The sequence below is a fragment of the Eschscholzia californica genome, unplaced genomic scaffold (genome assembly GCF_041429995.1).
Source record: "Eschscholzia californica isolate CP2 unplaced genomic scaffold, dmEscCali1.0.p SCAF_6, whole genome shotgun sequence".
Taxonomy (NCBI): Eukaryota; Viridiplantae; Streptophyta; class Magnoliopsida; order Ranunculales; family Papaveraceae; genus Eschscholzia; species Eschscholzia californica.
Window position 1 is genome coordinate 24,028,964 of NW_028238483.1, and position 12,763 is coordinate 24,041,726.

General features: G+C 35.7%; 2 protein-coding genes and 1 non-coding gene across 3 annotated transcripts; 2 read left to right on the top strand and 1 right to left on the bottom strand.

Moving 5' to 3' along the window:
- Positions 1 to 3,163: 3,163 nt before the first annotated feature.
- On the bottom strand, positions 3,164 to 3,237 carry TRNAT-AGU (transfer RNA threonine (anticodon AGU)). Its single transcript has one exon. It is a non-coding gene; the product is annotated as a tRNA-Thr (tRNA).
- A 4,969-nt stretch (positions 3,238 to 8,206) lies between these two features.
- LOC147532720 (ACT domain-containing protein ACR6-like) lies at positions 8,207 to 11,348 on the top strand. The gene is made up of 8 exons (XM_086649260.1): positions 8,207 to 8,260; positions 8,400 to 8,571; positions 8,742 to 8,787; positions 8,892 to 9,006; positions 9,097 to 9,164; positions 9,539 to 10,180; positions 10,287 to 10,391; positions 10,744 to 11,348. Exons 2-8 carry the CDS (start codon positions 8,525 to 8,527, stop codon positions 11,083 to 11,085), a joined length of 1,365 nt encoding a protein of 454 aa, XP_086505386.1. The 5' UTR covers positions 8,207 to 8,260; positions 8,400 to 8,524; the 3' UTR covers positions 11,086 to 11,348.
- Positions 11,349 to 12,454: 1,106 nt separating this feature from the next.
- Positions 12,455 to 12,763, top strand: LOC147532721 (TPD1 protein homolog 1A-like). Its single transcript, XM_086649982.1, has one exon. The coding sequence runs from the start codon at positions 12,455 to 12,457 to the stop codon at positions 12,761 to 12,763; it is 309 nt and encodes a 102-aa protein (XP_086506108.1).

The following is a 12,763-nucleotide window of genomic DNA, read 5'->3' on the forward strand; positions in this document are numbered from 1 at the left end:
TTTTATTTTTGGAAAACATTGAACGTACAAAAGCAGAGCAGAGATCAAGGGTCAAATGGGTTTACAATGGAGATCGAAACACGAAGGCCTTTCACATTGCTATGTCTACCAGGAGGCAGAAGAACAAAATTCATCAAATCACTTTATCAAATGGCCAGACAACTTCAGACATAAACAGTATTTCTCAAGAGTTTATAGAACATTTTCAGAATCTATTTAAGGCAGATCCGGTAAGCGATCCACCGACCGAGATAATTAATGCATATAAGGTTTTCTCGATCGAACAGCTGGCCGATATCTCAAGAATTCCATCTGCGGAGGAAATTAAAGATGTAGTCATGAAAATGGGGTCGATTAAGAGTCCGGGACCAGATGGGCTACCATGTTTTTTCTTCCAACATAATTGGGACACAGTGGGACAGGATCTTATTTCGTATATTCAATCAGCCTTCTCTACAGGTTTAATCGAACCCCATTTAAACTATACTACCATAGCTTTAATTCCTAAGATTCGGAATCCGAGTACGGCCTCGCAGTTTAGACCGATTGCCCTATGCAACTCGGTCTATAAATTCATCACAAAATTAATAGCAAACAGAATCAGGCCATACTTGGAAGACGGTATCATGTGGACCCAAAATGCCTTTGTGCCCAATAGGCAAATAATGGACAACATTGTAATCACTAAGGAGCTTCTTCACTCTATGCATGCTTCCAAAGCAAAAAAAGGTATTTTCTCGTTGAAAATGGACATGGCGAAAGCCTATGACCGTGTAAGTTGGGAATTTCTAGAACGCGTTCTAAAAGCTACAGGCCTGCACGGCCATATTCTTTCTCTTATCATGTCTTGCATCACCACCTCTAGATTTAATATCCAACTTAATGGGGGTCCTGTGGGCGATTTCACGGCAACTCGAGGTCTTAGACAGGGTTGTCCGTTATCGCCCTATCTCTTCATACTTACCTCACAGTCTCTCTCTCTCCTTTTCAACTATTATGAGAATAAAGGTACATTTACAGGATATCAGATCAACCAAGCAGCCCCTAACATTACACATCTTCTATTTGCTGATGATCTGATTGTTTTTGGAAAGGCAACACAAGAGAATCTAAATACAGTAATGCAGATAATGGAGGAGTACGGAAGATTTTCGGGACAACAGGTAAACTACTCCAAATCCTCCCTGTACTTTAGTAAAGGAGTGCCTTCAAATACAAAGATGCAATTTGTCCAAACTCTCAACGCCCCCTTAATGACTGATAGAGATAAGTATCTAGGAGCATTAGTACTCAAAAAAGATCACAGAATCGAAAGTTATAATTGGCTCATTGAGAAATTTAATAAATCATTAGCAGGATGGAAGCACAAATTCACCACTCAGGCAGGTAGGTCAATTCTGATTAAATCCATTTTATCCTCATTTTGTACGTATGCTTGTAGCTATCAAGTTATGCCTAAGGCAGTGGCCAATAGTCTTGAAAAGATAGAGATAAGTTTTTGGTGGGGTCATTCCCCTTCAGAGAGGAAAATCCACTTTATTAATTGGGACATCATTACTGCCCCTAAACATAAAGGGGGTTTAGGCATTAGGTCCATAGTTGAGATCAATTCATCCCTAATTGCCAAAATGACTTGGAATTTCATTTCCAAAAAGAATGAAATTTGGGTCAGACTTCTACAAGCTAAGTATGTCAAAGATGGTGACTTCTGGTCTCATTCTATATCTAGTGGTTCATCCCATCTATGGAAAGCTCTTAACAATACCAAGGACACTATTAGGAACAATTGTATTTGGCACATTCATAATGGGGTCTCAATTAAAATAAGATCAGACCCCTGGATTCCAAACAATAATAATCGAAATATCCCTGTAGACACCACTAATTTACCTCAAAATATTGTTTTTGTGTCACAACTAATCATGCAGGAAACCTCAACATGGAATGAGGAGTTAATTCGTGGATGGTTTGGCTTAGAAGAAGCTAATAATATCCTTAATATAACGATTCATACCACTAACAGGGAGGATGAATTGATTTGGTGCCCCAAGGAAAATGGGAAATTCACATCTAAATCATTTTATGCAGAGATTAAGACTATCCCAGAGTTACCAAATCATGTTCAAGCATTCGCATGGTCCCAATTTTGGAAGATGAACAGAGGCCAACCAAAGATTCACAACTTTATTTGGAAAATAATTCATAACGGCATACCAGTACTTACCAATATTGGAGCTAGGGTTTCTCATATCGATCAGACATGTAGAATGTGTGGAACAGAGGACTTGGAAAGTATCAATCACCTCTTCGGATCATGCTCGATGTACAAAAATCTCCTTCACAAGGCTCGATTGGACCAGCTACCACACATTAAAACAGATCCAATTAAAGCTCTGGACTCGATCATAAAAGATAAAGCAAATAGAGATGAATATTGGTATCGGGCTACTTATCTCATGTGGTTTTGGTGGAAAACCAGGAATGAATGCTATTTTCAAGAGCTTCAACCAGATCTGAACAGAACTTACTGGAATACAACAGAAGCACTCAGGTACGTAGCAATCCTAAACCCTCCCTTAATCACTAACCCACTCATGCAGGAAACTCGATGGTGTCCACCTCCAGAAGGAGTTCTGAAGATGAACTTCGATGGTTCCTTTAGGGAAACACAGGCCTCATGTGCGGCTTTAATCCGTAATTCCGATGGAGTAACGATAGCTTCAAGAGCAACATTAACGGAACCAATCTCTCCGATGAGAAGTGAAATTGCCGGCTTGGAGCTTGGTCTAACCCTAGCAGAGGAAATGAATCTCACCTCTTTTATAATCGAGGGAGATGCTAGGGTTTTGTTAGAACTGATCGTGGCCGTTAATCCGGAGATCCCATGGAGAATATCAGCTCAAATCAACGGCATCCGAGATAGGATAGCTAACAAACCGTTGGATGTGAAGTACTGCCCAAGAATTCAGAATCAGGACGCCCATTTATTGGCAGCTTCGGTTCTGTCCAACGTATTTTAATATTGAACATTAGCCCGTATGATGTTAAATTTGTTTCAATTTCGTCCCTATTTTAACTAGTTGTTTTTTGGGGACTGAACATTGTAACGTTACGATTATGTATTATTGGCTTTCAAAAAAAAAAACAAAAAATATCAATAATTTGCTTTCAATGAGAGTTGAACTCATGACCTCCCGCTTACTAAACGGGTGCTCTAACCAACTGAGCTATGAAAGCTTGGTTGGTGTAAAATATTTTTAAAGGAATAAAAAGTAGTGAAACAATACTTACCAAATGCATGAGACCAAGAACGATATGGGCACCACTACTTCATGTTGAATTGTTCTTTCCAACTAAACAAACATGATTAAGTGTTGTTATAATTTTCATCAGAAAATAAATAAAATTTTAATTTTCAAAGTTGTAAACTTATATTTTGTACGTATTGATTGACTATTTGATTGACATTGTTTTGGTCAAGATTCATAGTGTGGCTTGCACATTTGTTAATAGTTGTCCAAGCTCAACTCAAACTACCTTGCTTACCTCAAAGTACTTGTGTTGTAGGCCATTAATGAGACCTCCAAACTAGGTGGAGGCGTGGAGCTATCCCAAGGTTGTGACTACTGCTTCGTATATTTCGTTGTTCTTTTGTATTGATAAATCATTAATTGTTGTTGACATTTTGGCACAAAGAAAATATTATCTTTTACAAAGTAATATTATAAACATCCAATTGACAAATAAATATTTGACGAGGGCAATGACTTTCTGCCAAATATCAAATGTCGGATGACATTGAGAACTGTTTCTCCTTCTCTTTTTTTTTTCAGTTTTTTCAATTCTTTTCATGTCTATCAAATTTGTGCAACTAACATTATAATATAATTAGTTCAACAAAAAAAAAAAAACATTATAATATAATTATTAACTTGGTATGACATATTTTCTTATGGGCAATTTCATGCCATCCACTAATTAAATTACAAGTAATACATGCCGTCTTTTTTTCTTTTTGTATTTAGAAATACATGTTGAAGTCATTATAATAAAGAAATCAGGAAAAATTTGAAGAAAACGAAAACAAATATAAAATGTAGAAGTCAACATATGCAGAGATATTCGTAGTGGTGTGTGGGCATAAACACAATATTTTTATGTTTGGTTTAATAAATAGAGTCACACAAATGCATCTTGGCAAAGGTCACTTTTGAAGTTATTGAAGAATATATATGACCTGCCCCAATAAATTTTAGAAGGACAGATTTTGATAGTGGGAAATTAATAGAGTCAAGGATTATTTATATTTAATCAGCTCTTAACTCATTTTCAATTGTACTTTTACTACCATAAAAGATGTACATATATTGAGAGTAATACAAGTAGTTTAACAAAAAAAAGAAAGAGTGAAAAATCAAAAATCTGGACTCTAATCGAAAAAAAAACTATCCAAAAATAATAATGTAAGAGAACTCATTTTTTAACACTTTTTTAACTGTCGACAATATATATAATTATGTTGTTAACAAGACAGTTACATTTTTTTTCAGAAAAAGGAGAGAGTTAAAGAGAGAGATGGAGTTAACATGAGAAAAACTGAAAAAGTTGAAGAGAGATACGAGAGAACTTAGCAGAGAAGGAGAAGATCGGCTAGGGCTTTTTTTAGTTCTGAGAGAAAGAAAAAGTCGAGAGGGAGAAAGAGAGAAGAGAAAAAAGTCGAGAGGGAGAAAGAATTTTCAACAAAAACAAAGACGGAGAAAGAAAAGAAAGACCCTTAGGTGTTTGGGGCTTCTATCGACGAAAACTGAAAATCCCGTCGACCATAGAGTTTCGCGGAATCTATTTCCTTGAGGCGTGAATATTTTCCGCTAAAAAGAATTCCCGCAACCAAACGCTACCGAGAAAAGTACAAATCTCTGTTGACAGTTGCCTATAACCACCGAAGGTAGCAAATAAAACCGCCGAGAGTAGATTTTCGCCAAAGTTTCCCTCCATGACGCGGGTTTTTTCTGCAAAAAAAAATATCTGCACCGACTTCATATCACGGAAAGGATGGTACCGTCGGCAATTAGTATCACGGCGTAAAGAAAGTGTCGAGAAAAAGAAAATCACGGAAATTGATCGGGTGTGACCTGCTGCCGACGGTTATTTAGGAAATCGTCGGCTATATAATTTGTTACCGATGGTGTTTTAGAACACCGTCGGTAAAAAGCGTCGTCAAAAACCCTCATTTCTGTAGTGATCTATAATGCTCGGTCTTGCTCCTAACCGTTATTTTTATCAACTATTTTTACATTATGTATGAAAGAGCTTAAAGTTATACTATATGACACAAAAACAATTATGTGCAAGTGAATACTAGATTTACATTACAAAAAACTCATGTTTTATTTTTCACATTAAAGATTCGGCAAAATATCTGAATACCTGCCAAGTATTCGACATTGTATAAAACCTAAAAATAAATTCAAAATTCTTTTATTCTTTTATTTTAGTAATTAATCTTTCTTAAGTTATTATAATTTGTTTGTATGAAATTATTTTAATTAAATCTAAGGATTTGAATGGACAAATTACCGACTGATAGGTCTCTTTGTATGACAACCTTACAATGACTCGAACTCTTAAATACTGAAAATTGACATATTCAATTTAAACTCTTCTATCATTTGAAGGTGGAGTCGTCTTCCTACCCCAACTCAATATTCTAATAGTTAGATTGATATTTGTAATAATGATTTAAAATATTTATTTATACTCTTTTTATTAGTAAATTGCTAAAAAGACTAATTTTCATCTTGGACAACTGTTGTCCAAAGAACATTTTTATTTAAAGTAAAATAGTTTGTAATTAATTTTTTTATCAAACTAATTAATTCAAGTAAATGTACATTTCTCAAATAGATCTATTTGTAAAATCACTATCAAGGGAACAACCATAAAAGCTAGCTAGATATTTATTCATTCTCCCACTATGGCCCATTTTTTTTTCCTTTGGGTAGTTTGGCATCTAAGCATTTGAGGTATGAACTATTAATAGATGACTTTATAGGGAAATTAAGGAGTTAATTTCTTTCAACATTTTGATCCTTACGCATTAATTGTTTTCCTACCACCTTCCATGATTTTATTTATAGAAATAAAGTGACCCAGTTATGAATGAGAGAAATGTCTCAATCCTATGCCAAATTTGTATCGGAATATTCTTCGAATGACTCTTATTTCGTGTTATCTTTTGAAACGAATTCGCTTTTGAAATACGTAAGAAAATGAAGTTTAGTGTTTGATACTTGAATATATACCCAACCATTATAGTGGTTGGGCTTATATTTTGTATAAAGTCCAGTTATATGCATATGTAAGGGCTAATTGTATAAAACTGAGATTCCTTATCATGACTACAACAATCCCCACAATGGTATGTGGAAATTCTATTTGTAAGGGTTTGCTTCTTTTTGTTAAAATTTCATTTGTACAGATGGCATCTTCTTTATCAATGTTACAATCACGTGAAAAGTTTAGCACCACAACTTTTTCTCGTTTTTGAACTCTCCAATAGATATACAGTTTCTTACAAACGCGATGGATCCCTCTTAATTAACGTCTAACTGACATTTAATTCTGATTCACATTTAAATCAAACTCCTAAAAGAATCCTTACAAAGAACTGAATGAGTAATAAAGACAATTTCCATTTTAGAAAGAAAACAAAGAAAATGAGGGAGAAGAAATAGAGAGAAAAGTAAAGAAGGTATATTAACCGACCATAAATAAGATGTAACTCGTGAGATAAACAGTACAGAGAGAAATTGGTAAGAGCAAATAAGTCGAGTACAGGCTGAAAGCAGCTCTCATTTAGGCTTGCCCATTGGAAGCCGACCATGTTGGTTTTCGGCCTAGGGCCAGTCCGTTTTTCAAACCGTTCAACATTTTTCAACTTAATATGTATGTGAGAATATAATTCAAAGTTTTCATACTTTTTGTTTCAGTTCGATCTTCATCAAAAAATAAATAAATCAGTTCGGTCTTCATCAAAAAATAAATAAATCAGTTCGGTACAATGGTTTTGTCCTAGAATATCTTAACAACATATAGTTTCACATGGAATACTTGAAATATCCATGAACCGAATAGTGCCTTTTATCCCAACAAATCAGATAAGAATATAGTACTACTATACACAATTATTGGTGTGATCTTTTCTAACACGAGATCAATGCACCTGGATGCCTTATTCATTTTCTGAGTGCGTGGGAGGTCTTTTGCCTCTTCAGCAAGTGAAGAGCAAACTTGACTGTCTACCACTCTACCCTAAATGGAAGTCCCAATATTTATAGAAATTATAGGGGAAATCAAACTTCATGCCTTATTGCTGACGGTACCAATAAATGTGGGTCACTTCTGCTTTAGACTACAATTAGCCCTTTTTCAAGACCTTTAAGGCTTTGTCAATAGGTTCACTACCTCTTAATATAGTGATTGGACACTCACTCCAAAACACAGAGGTCTCAGATTCGATCGAGTGGAAATGCAAATCTAGAATTTATCGAACTTGAGTGTAATAAAGTGAAACTAGTATGATTTAAGTCCCTTATGATGGCCTTTCAGGACAAATATATATGACTTTCACGGCTCAAATGTGACAATTATAGTGCTCATCCAATTCATGAATTTTGATGTATCTATGTGTTATCTCTTCATGAGGTAATCTCAATAGACAAAAAAAATACTAATTGGTCTTAAAAAACGAGACCGACAACAGATGGAAGGATGATGTGACCATCTCCTATTGACATTCTCTCTCTGCATGGACCGACCAATGAGTGCACATAAGCTTGAGGCCGACTAGCAATTCTATATGAAATATTCTATTTCGCCTGAAAATGAGAGCTGACCATAACCCGGAAGCTGGTGTGGCTGACACCCATTGATCCAGACATGTGACCAGGAAAAAGCCAAACCAATATTGAGAACCTGTCACATCAGATGTGGTGACCTCCCATTTTCGATGTCAAATAATACCATTCTTTATTCGAAAATGATACTATGCCCAACATGTCTCCTAGCTGAATCTTGGTTGGGTGATGTCTCGGGTCAAGATCTAGTGTTAAACTTTGTCTCACTAGATCTTGACTCGTCACCCTGTCGAGATGCAGCCTGGAGACGTGTCGGACATAACATCTGTTCTCCATTCTCTATGGTTTTTGGCTTAGAAACTTCCAGGCTGGCAGTTGCATTAGTCAGACCGTGTGGCTGTTGGGTAGGTTGACCGTTGACTTTTCTGTATTGATCAATCTAGTTGGGTTAGTTGGCATCTGAAGTGCCAATATTCTTCTACTAATCCTTTTCTTCTCTTTTACGTTTTTATTTAATTTTAACTCTGAATTCTTCTTCTCCAGAATAGTGGGAGCCAGATCCTCTTCCAACTTGTAGATTTAAATAGTTTGTTCTGGGGGTTTCATCTTTCAGTTGTAAAATTTCAAGAATTGTCTACTCAAACAACTCTTGAAATCTCAGAAAAGAAATGGATGACGAGTATGCTAAATTCATCAGGAGAATGAACCCCCCAAGGTATTAATTTTGATTTTCTAAGTGTTCCCCACTAAAGATCTTCATAAAATATCACCTGGGTTCTTAGTATTTTTCTTCCAGAGATTAGTTTTAATGGCCTCCAGAATTTTGCCCCTGTTCTTTTCTCTCTCTCTCTCTCTTTTTCATCTGATATGTTTTTGTTTTTGCAGAATTGTGATTGACAATGATGCCTGTGACCATGCTACTGTAGTTCAGGTGAATGATGAAATGCCTGAATCAATTTTGAATACTCAATAGGCTTATAGAGTCAAGCTTTTTTTTACATGATCAATCAAACTAAAAGGGTTTAATTTTTTTAGGTTGATAGTGTTAACAAGCATGGGATTCTCTTGGAAGTAGTTCAACTTCTCACAGATATGAACTTGATCATAACAAAAGCATACATATCTTCTGATGGTGGATGGTTCATGGATGGTATGTATGCTTAATCTCTACCTACCCAACTTTAAGAACTTTTCATTCTTCTTTTCACTAATTTAAAGTACCAAATTTGACATGTTTCAGTGTTCTATGTTACTAATCAAGATGGGAAAAAACTCAAAGATGAAGGAGTTATCAATTATATAAAGAGGGTAAGCACAATAATCTAATTCTGCTGTCTATTTTTCATTCACCCAATTCAGATTGGTCTCTTTTTCTTGAGGCTTATCTTTACTTTGATGGCATAAACTTGTGTGAAACCTAGATCTTCTTGTGTTCCTTGTATATAATCTTCGCCTTTTTCGGTTTCTGGTGTTCCTAGCATCTTCTTCTGACTAACCTATTTCTTCATTATGTTCACCTCAATCTTATGGTTCATCTTATCACTTTTCAAATCAAAATATGCAATCCTTGTCTATAATCTTATGTTCACCTCAATTTTGGTTAGTTTCTGGTTTGTTGCTATAAACTTCCGAATATTATTGCTTCGCCGCTTTTTTATTTGGGGTACTTGTTCAATATGCAGACGTTGGAAACAAACGATAGATTCTTACCCTCTTTTAGAAGGACTATTGGTGTAGTACCATCTATGAGAAGTGCTGTGGGTCTAACGCCCTCCGAAGAACACACCTCAATCGAGCTAACTGGTACTGATCGGCCAGGTTTACTATCCGAGTTATGTGCCGTGCTAGCAGACTCACACTGTAACGTAGTTAACGCCGAGATATGGACACACAATGCTAGAGCTGCCGCTGTGGTTAATGTAACAGATGAATTTACGGGTTCTGCTATCGAAGATCCTAAACAACTTTCGACAATTAAGGAACTTCTACTATATGTTCTCAAAGGCGATAATGACTTGAAAACACCAAAAATGATGTTATCACCACCGAATGATACCCATAGAGAGAGAAGGTTGCACCAAATGATGCTTGATGATAGAGATTATGAAGGGGCGGATATGGGTGGAACCACGAAAACTAACGAGAATAAGAAAGTTAGACCTGAAGTTGCTTTACTAGATTGTCCTGAGAGAGGTTATACTGTTGTCATGTTAAGGTGTAAAGATCGATCGAAACTCTTGTTCGATACTTTGTGTACTCTCACAGATATGCAGTATGTGGTGTTTCATGGTACTGTTGAAACTGGAAGGACAGGAGCTTACCAGGTAAATCGTGTTTTGAAGAAGTTTTCTACTAGAAACTCAAATCAACTTAGCTTATAACTTGACTTGTTTGATCTTTCATTAAAACAAGTTACTTCTCTGGTTTCAGGAATACTATATTCGGCATGTTGATGGTTTCCCTATAAGATCAGAAGCAGAACGACAACGTGTAACCCAATGTCTTCAAGCAGCTATCGAAAGGAGAGTTTCTGAGGTATAAATCTTAGTTTACATGGGACTAAGGTGGTATTTGTTTTTAATATTTTTTTAATCTGACCCGTCTGGGTCTGAATAAGCGGAGGCTGACTTGCTTTAATTCAAGGCATAATAGTCACTTATAATATTTCTGACACAAATGGGCACAAAATCAGCCCGAGTCAGTTCAGAAGATTCAAACTCATGAGTCAAAACAAATAATCACTTGGAAATACGAGCCGAACTAATTCAGATCTTGAGTCAGGTTTTTGATATGAATTTGAAACAAAAATAAACACCATCTAAAATGTTAATTTTGCAGTAAAAGTTCGACTCGTGTTGTAATACTTCTTTATTCTTTGACTATGCAGGGACTAGAACTTGAATTATGCACAGACGACCGATTTGGGCTCCTCTCACAAATTACAAGAGTTTTCAGAGAGAATAGTATTTCGATAAAGAGAGCAGAAATCTCAACAAAGGGTGGGAAAGCTAAGGATACATTTTACGTGACCGATGTTTCTGGGAGTGCAGTTGATTCTATGATTGTCGACTCAATATGTCGAGAAATCGGACAAACAGTATTACGGGTAAAAAGGAACCCATATATCTCGACCAAACAAACGTCTAATACTATTACAAGTTTTCTTTTTGGAAACCTTTTCAAAGCTCGATCGTTTCAAAGTTTCAGAATGATCAAATCTTACTCTTAATATCTACTTCTATATGGTAGAAACTGTACAGATATAATCAGATATTGATACTGTAGAAAAGGAAGCCAAGGAGAACTTAGCTTGTTGTCCTGATATACTAGAGCAGCAGAAACTAAAACCACCCCATACTGTGAAAAGAATTACAAGGTTATATATATAGCTTTTTCGAAGTTCTGTTAGGTTGTGTATAAACATAATACATTGTACAGGAAAGGATTGTAGAGAGGAGTAACATGTATAAAATATGATGTAGAGTTTGTGTATATGCCTTGTTCTTTGTTTCTATTTGTTTTGAATTAGTGGCAAGTAATTTTGGTTTTCTTTAAAGAGCTCCTCCAGCTCTCAGGTGTTTATCGAAGTTGACTACCTTAACCGATTCAGCCACCTCAAAGGTGGATCGAACCATGTTCTTGGTTTATGGGAAGTAACACACGATACCGTCCAACCAAGTTGCTTCTAATCATTCACAAGGCTAGCCCCTGGCCCAAAGCTGCTAAAATGCGATTGCTTTTGGCTCCCAAATCCTTTCCCTTCATTGTGGTCTACAGGCCGCGAAACCCTCAATCGAGGGGTTTAGAGTTTAGGCCAATTCCTTTCTCTTTGCTGGAACAATGAGGATAGAGAGAGTTAGCAAGACATTAATCCGAGAGCGGTTTAGGCTTCAACTTTAGAGATCAAAGGGTTCAAGTTACGTTGACAATTCAAAATAAAAAAAGAAAATAATAATGAAAGGTCGCCGACAATAGCAGTTTGCCCAGGAGTTGGTGGAAACAATAGTTATATAATCCGATTACTTAGCAATACTGAGTCAATTCTTTTGATTTTATGCTGTTTGGAGCAAAAGAGAAATACTTTATTACAGTAAAATCTTATTGGATCATTTTTACTAGCCCATAATCCACCGAAATTGCAAGAAATAAATAACAAAACTGTTTTTATGATCCACTTACCAAAAACAAAACAGATCTAGATCTAAAAGATTTCCATTCTAAATAGAAAATTATCCCTCAAACTATATATATTAATGAACTTTTAATCCACAGATACAAAAAAAAAATTAAACAAAGAAGAGCAGAAAATAATGGCAACCACTATCTGTTTTTTCTCTGCTATCCTTCTCTTTCTTTTCCTTTTTGAAGGAGGTGAGTATATATACACTGAATATTTTTTTTTTTTACTTTGTTCAGACAAGTCAGATATCAAGAGTCATTCAAAAAAATAATTATTCTTATTTAGATCAGCTTTAAGGTTCGACAATTACAAACATTTTAGTTTGTGTTAGATCTGACGGACATAAGTCATCAAAACTTCACTTGATTTGAAATCTCAAACCGTTGGATTTGATATCAATTTGTTATTATATACAGGAATGGCTCATTGTAAGGTAAAAGATATTTCGATTGAACAAACAAGAAGTGGAAAAGAAGTAGAAGGAGATTTTGAATTCAAAGTTGAAATCAAGAACAATTGTGATTGTCATCAATCTGGAGTTATCGTTCGATGTCTTGGATTTAGCACCGTTGAATTAGTTGACCCAGGACTTTTCAAGAAATTGGACGATCAAGATTGTCTGATCAACGATGGCAAACCTATCTTGAAGAATCACCCCTTTGTTTTCCACTATGCTTGGCATACACCTACTGATTTGGTTCCGATTAAGTCTGTAGTCAGATGTTAA

What these genes read in the sequence shown, in the direction of transcription:
- LOC147532720 (XM_086649260.1), top strand. Translation starts at nt 8,525, where the DNA reads ATGGATGACGAGTATGCTAAATTCATCAGGAGAATGAACCCCCCAAG. An exon ending in ACCATGCTACTGTAGTTCAG is followed by an intron (nt 8,788 to 8,891) that starts GTGAATGATGAA and finishes TAATTTTTTTAG; the next exon opens with GTTGATAGTGTTAACAAGCA. An exon ending in TTATCAATTATATAAAGAGG is followed by an intron (nt 9,165 to 9,538) that starts GTAAGCACAATA and finishes TTCAATATGCAG; the next exon opens with ACGTTGGAAACAAACGATAG.
- LOC147532721 (XM_086649982.1), top strand. Translation starts at nt 12,455, where the DNA reads ATGGCTCATTGTAAGGTAAAAGATATTTCGATTGAACAAACAAGAAGT.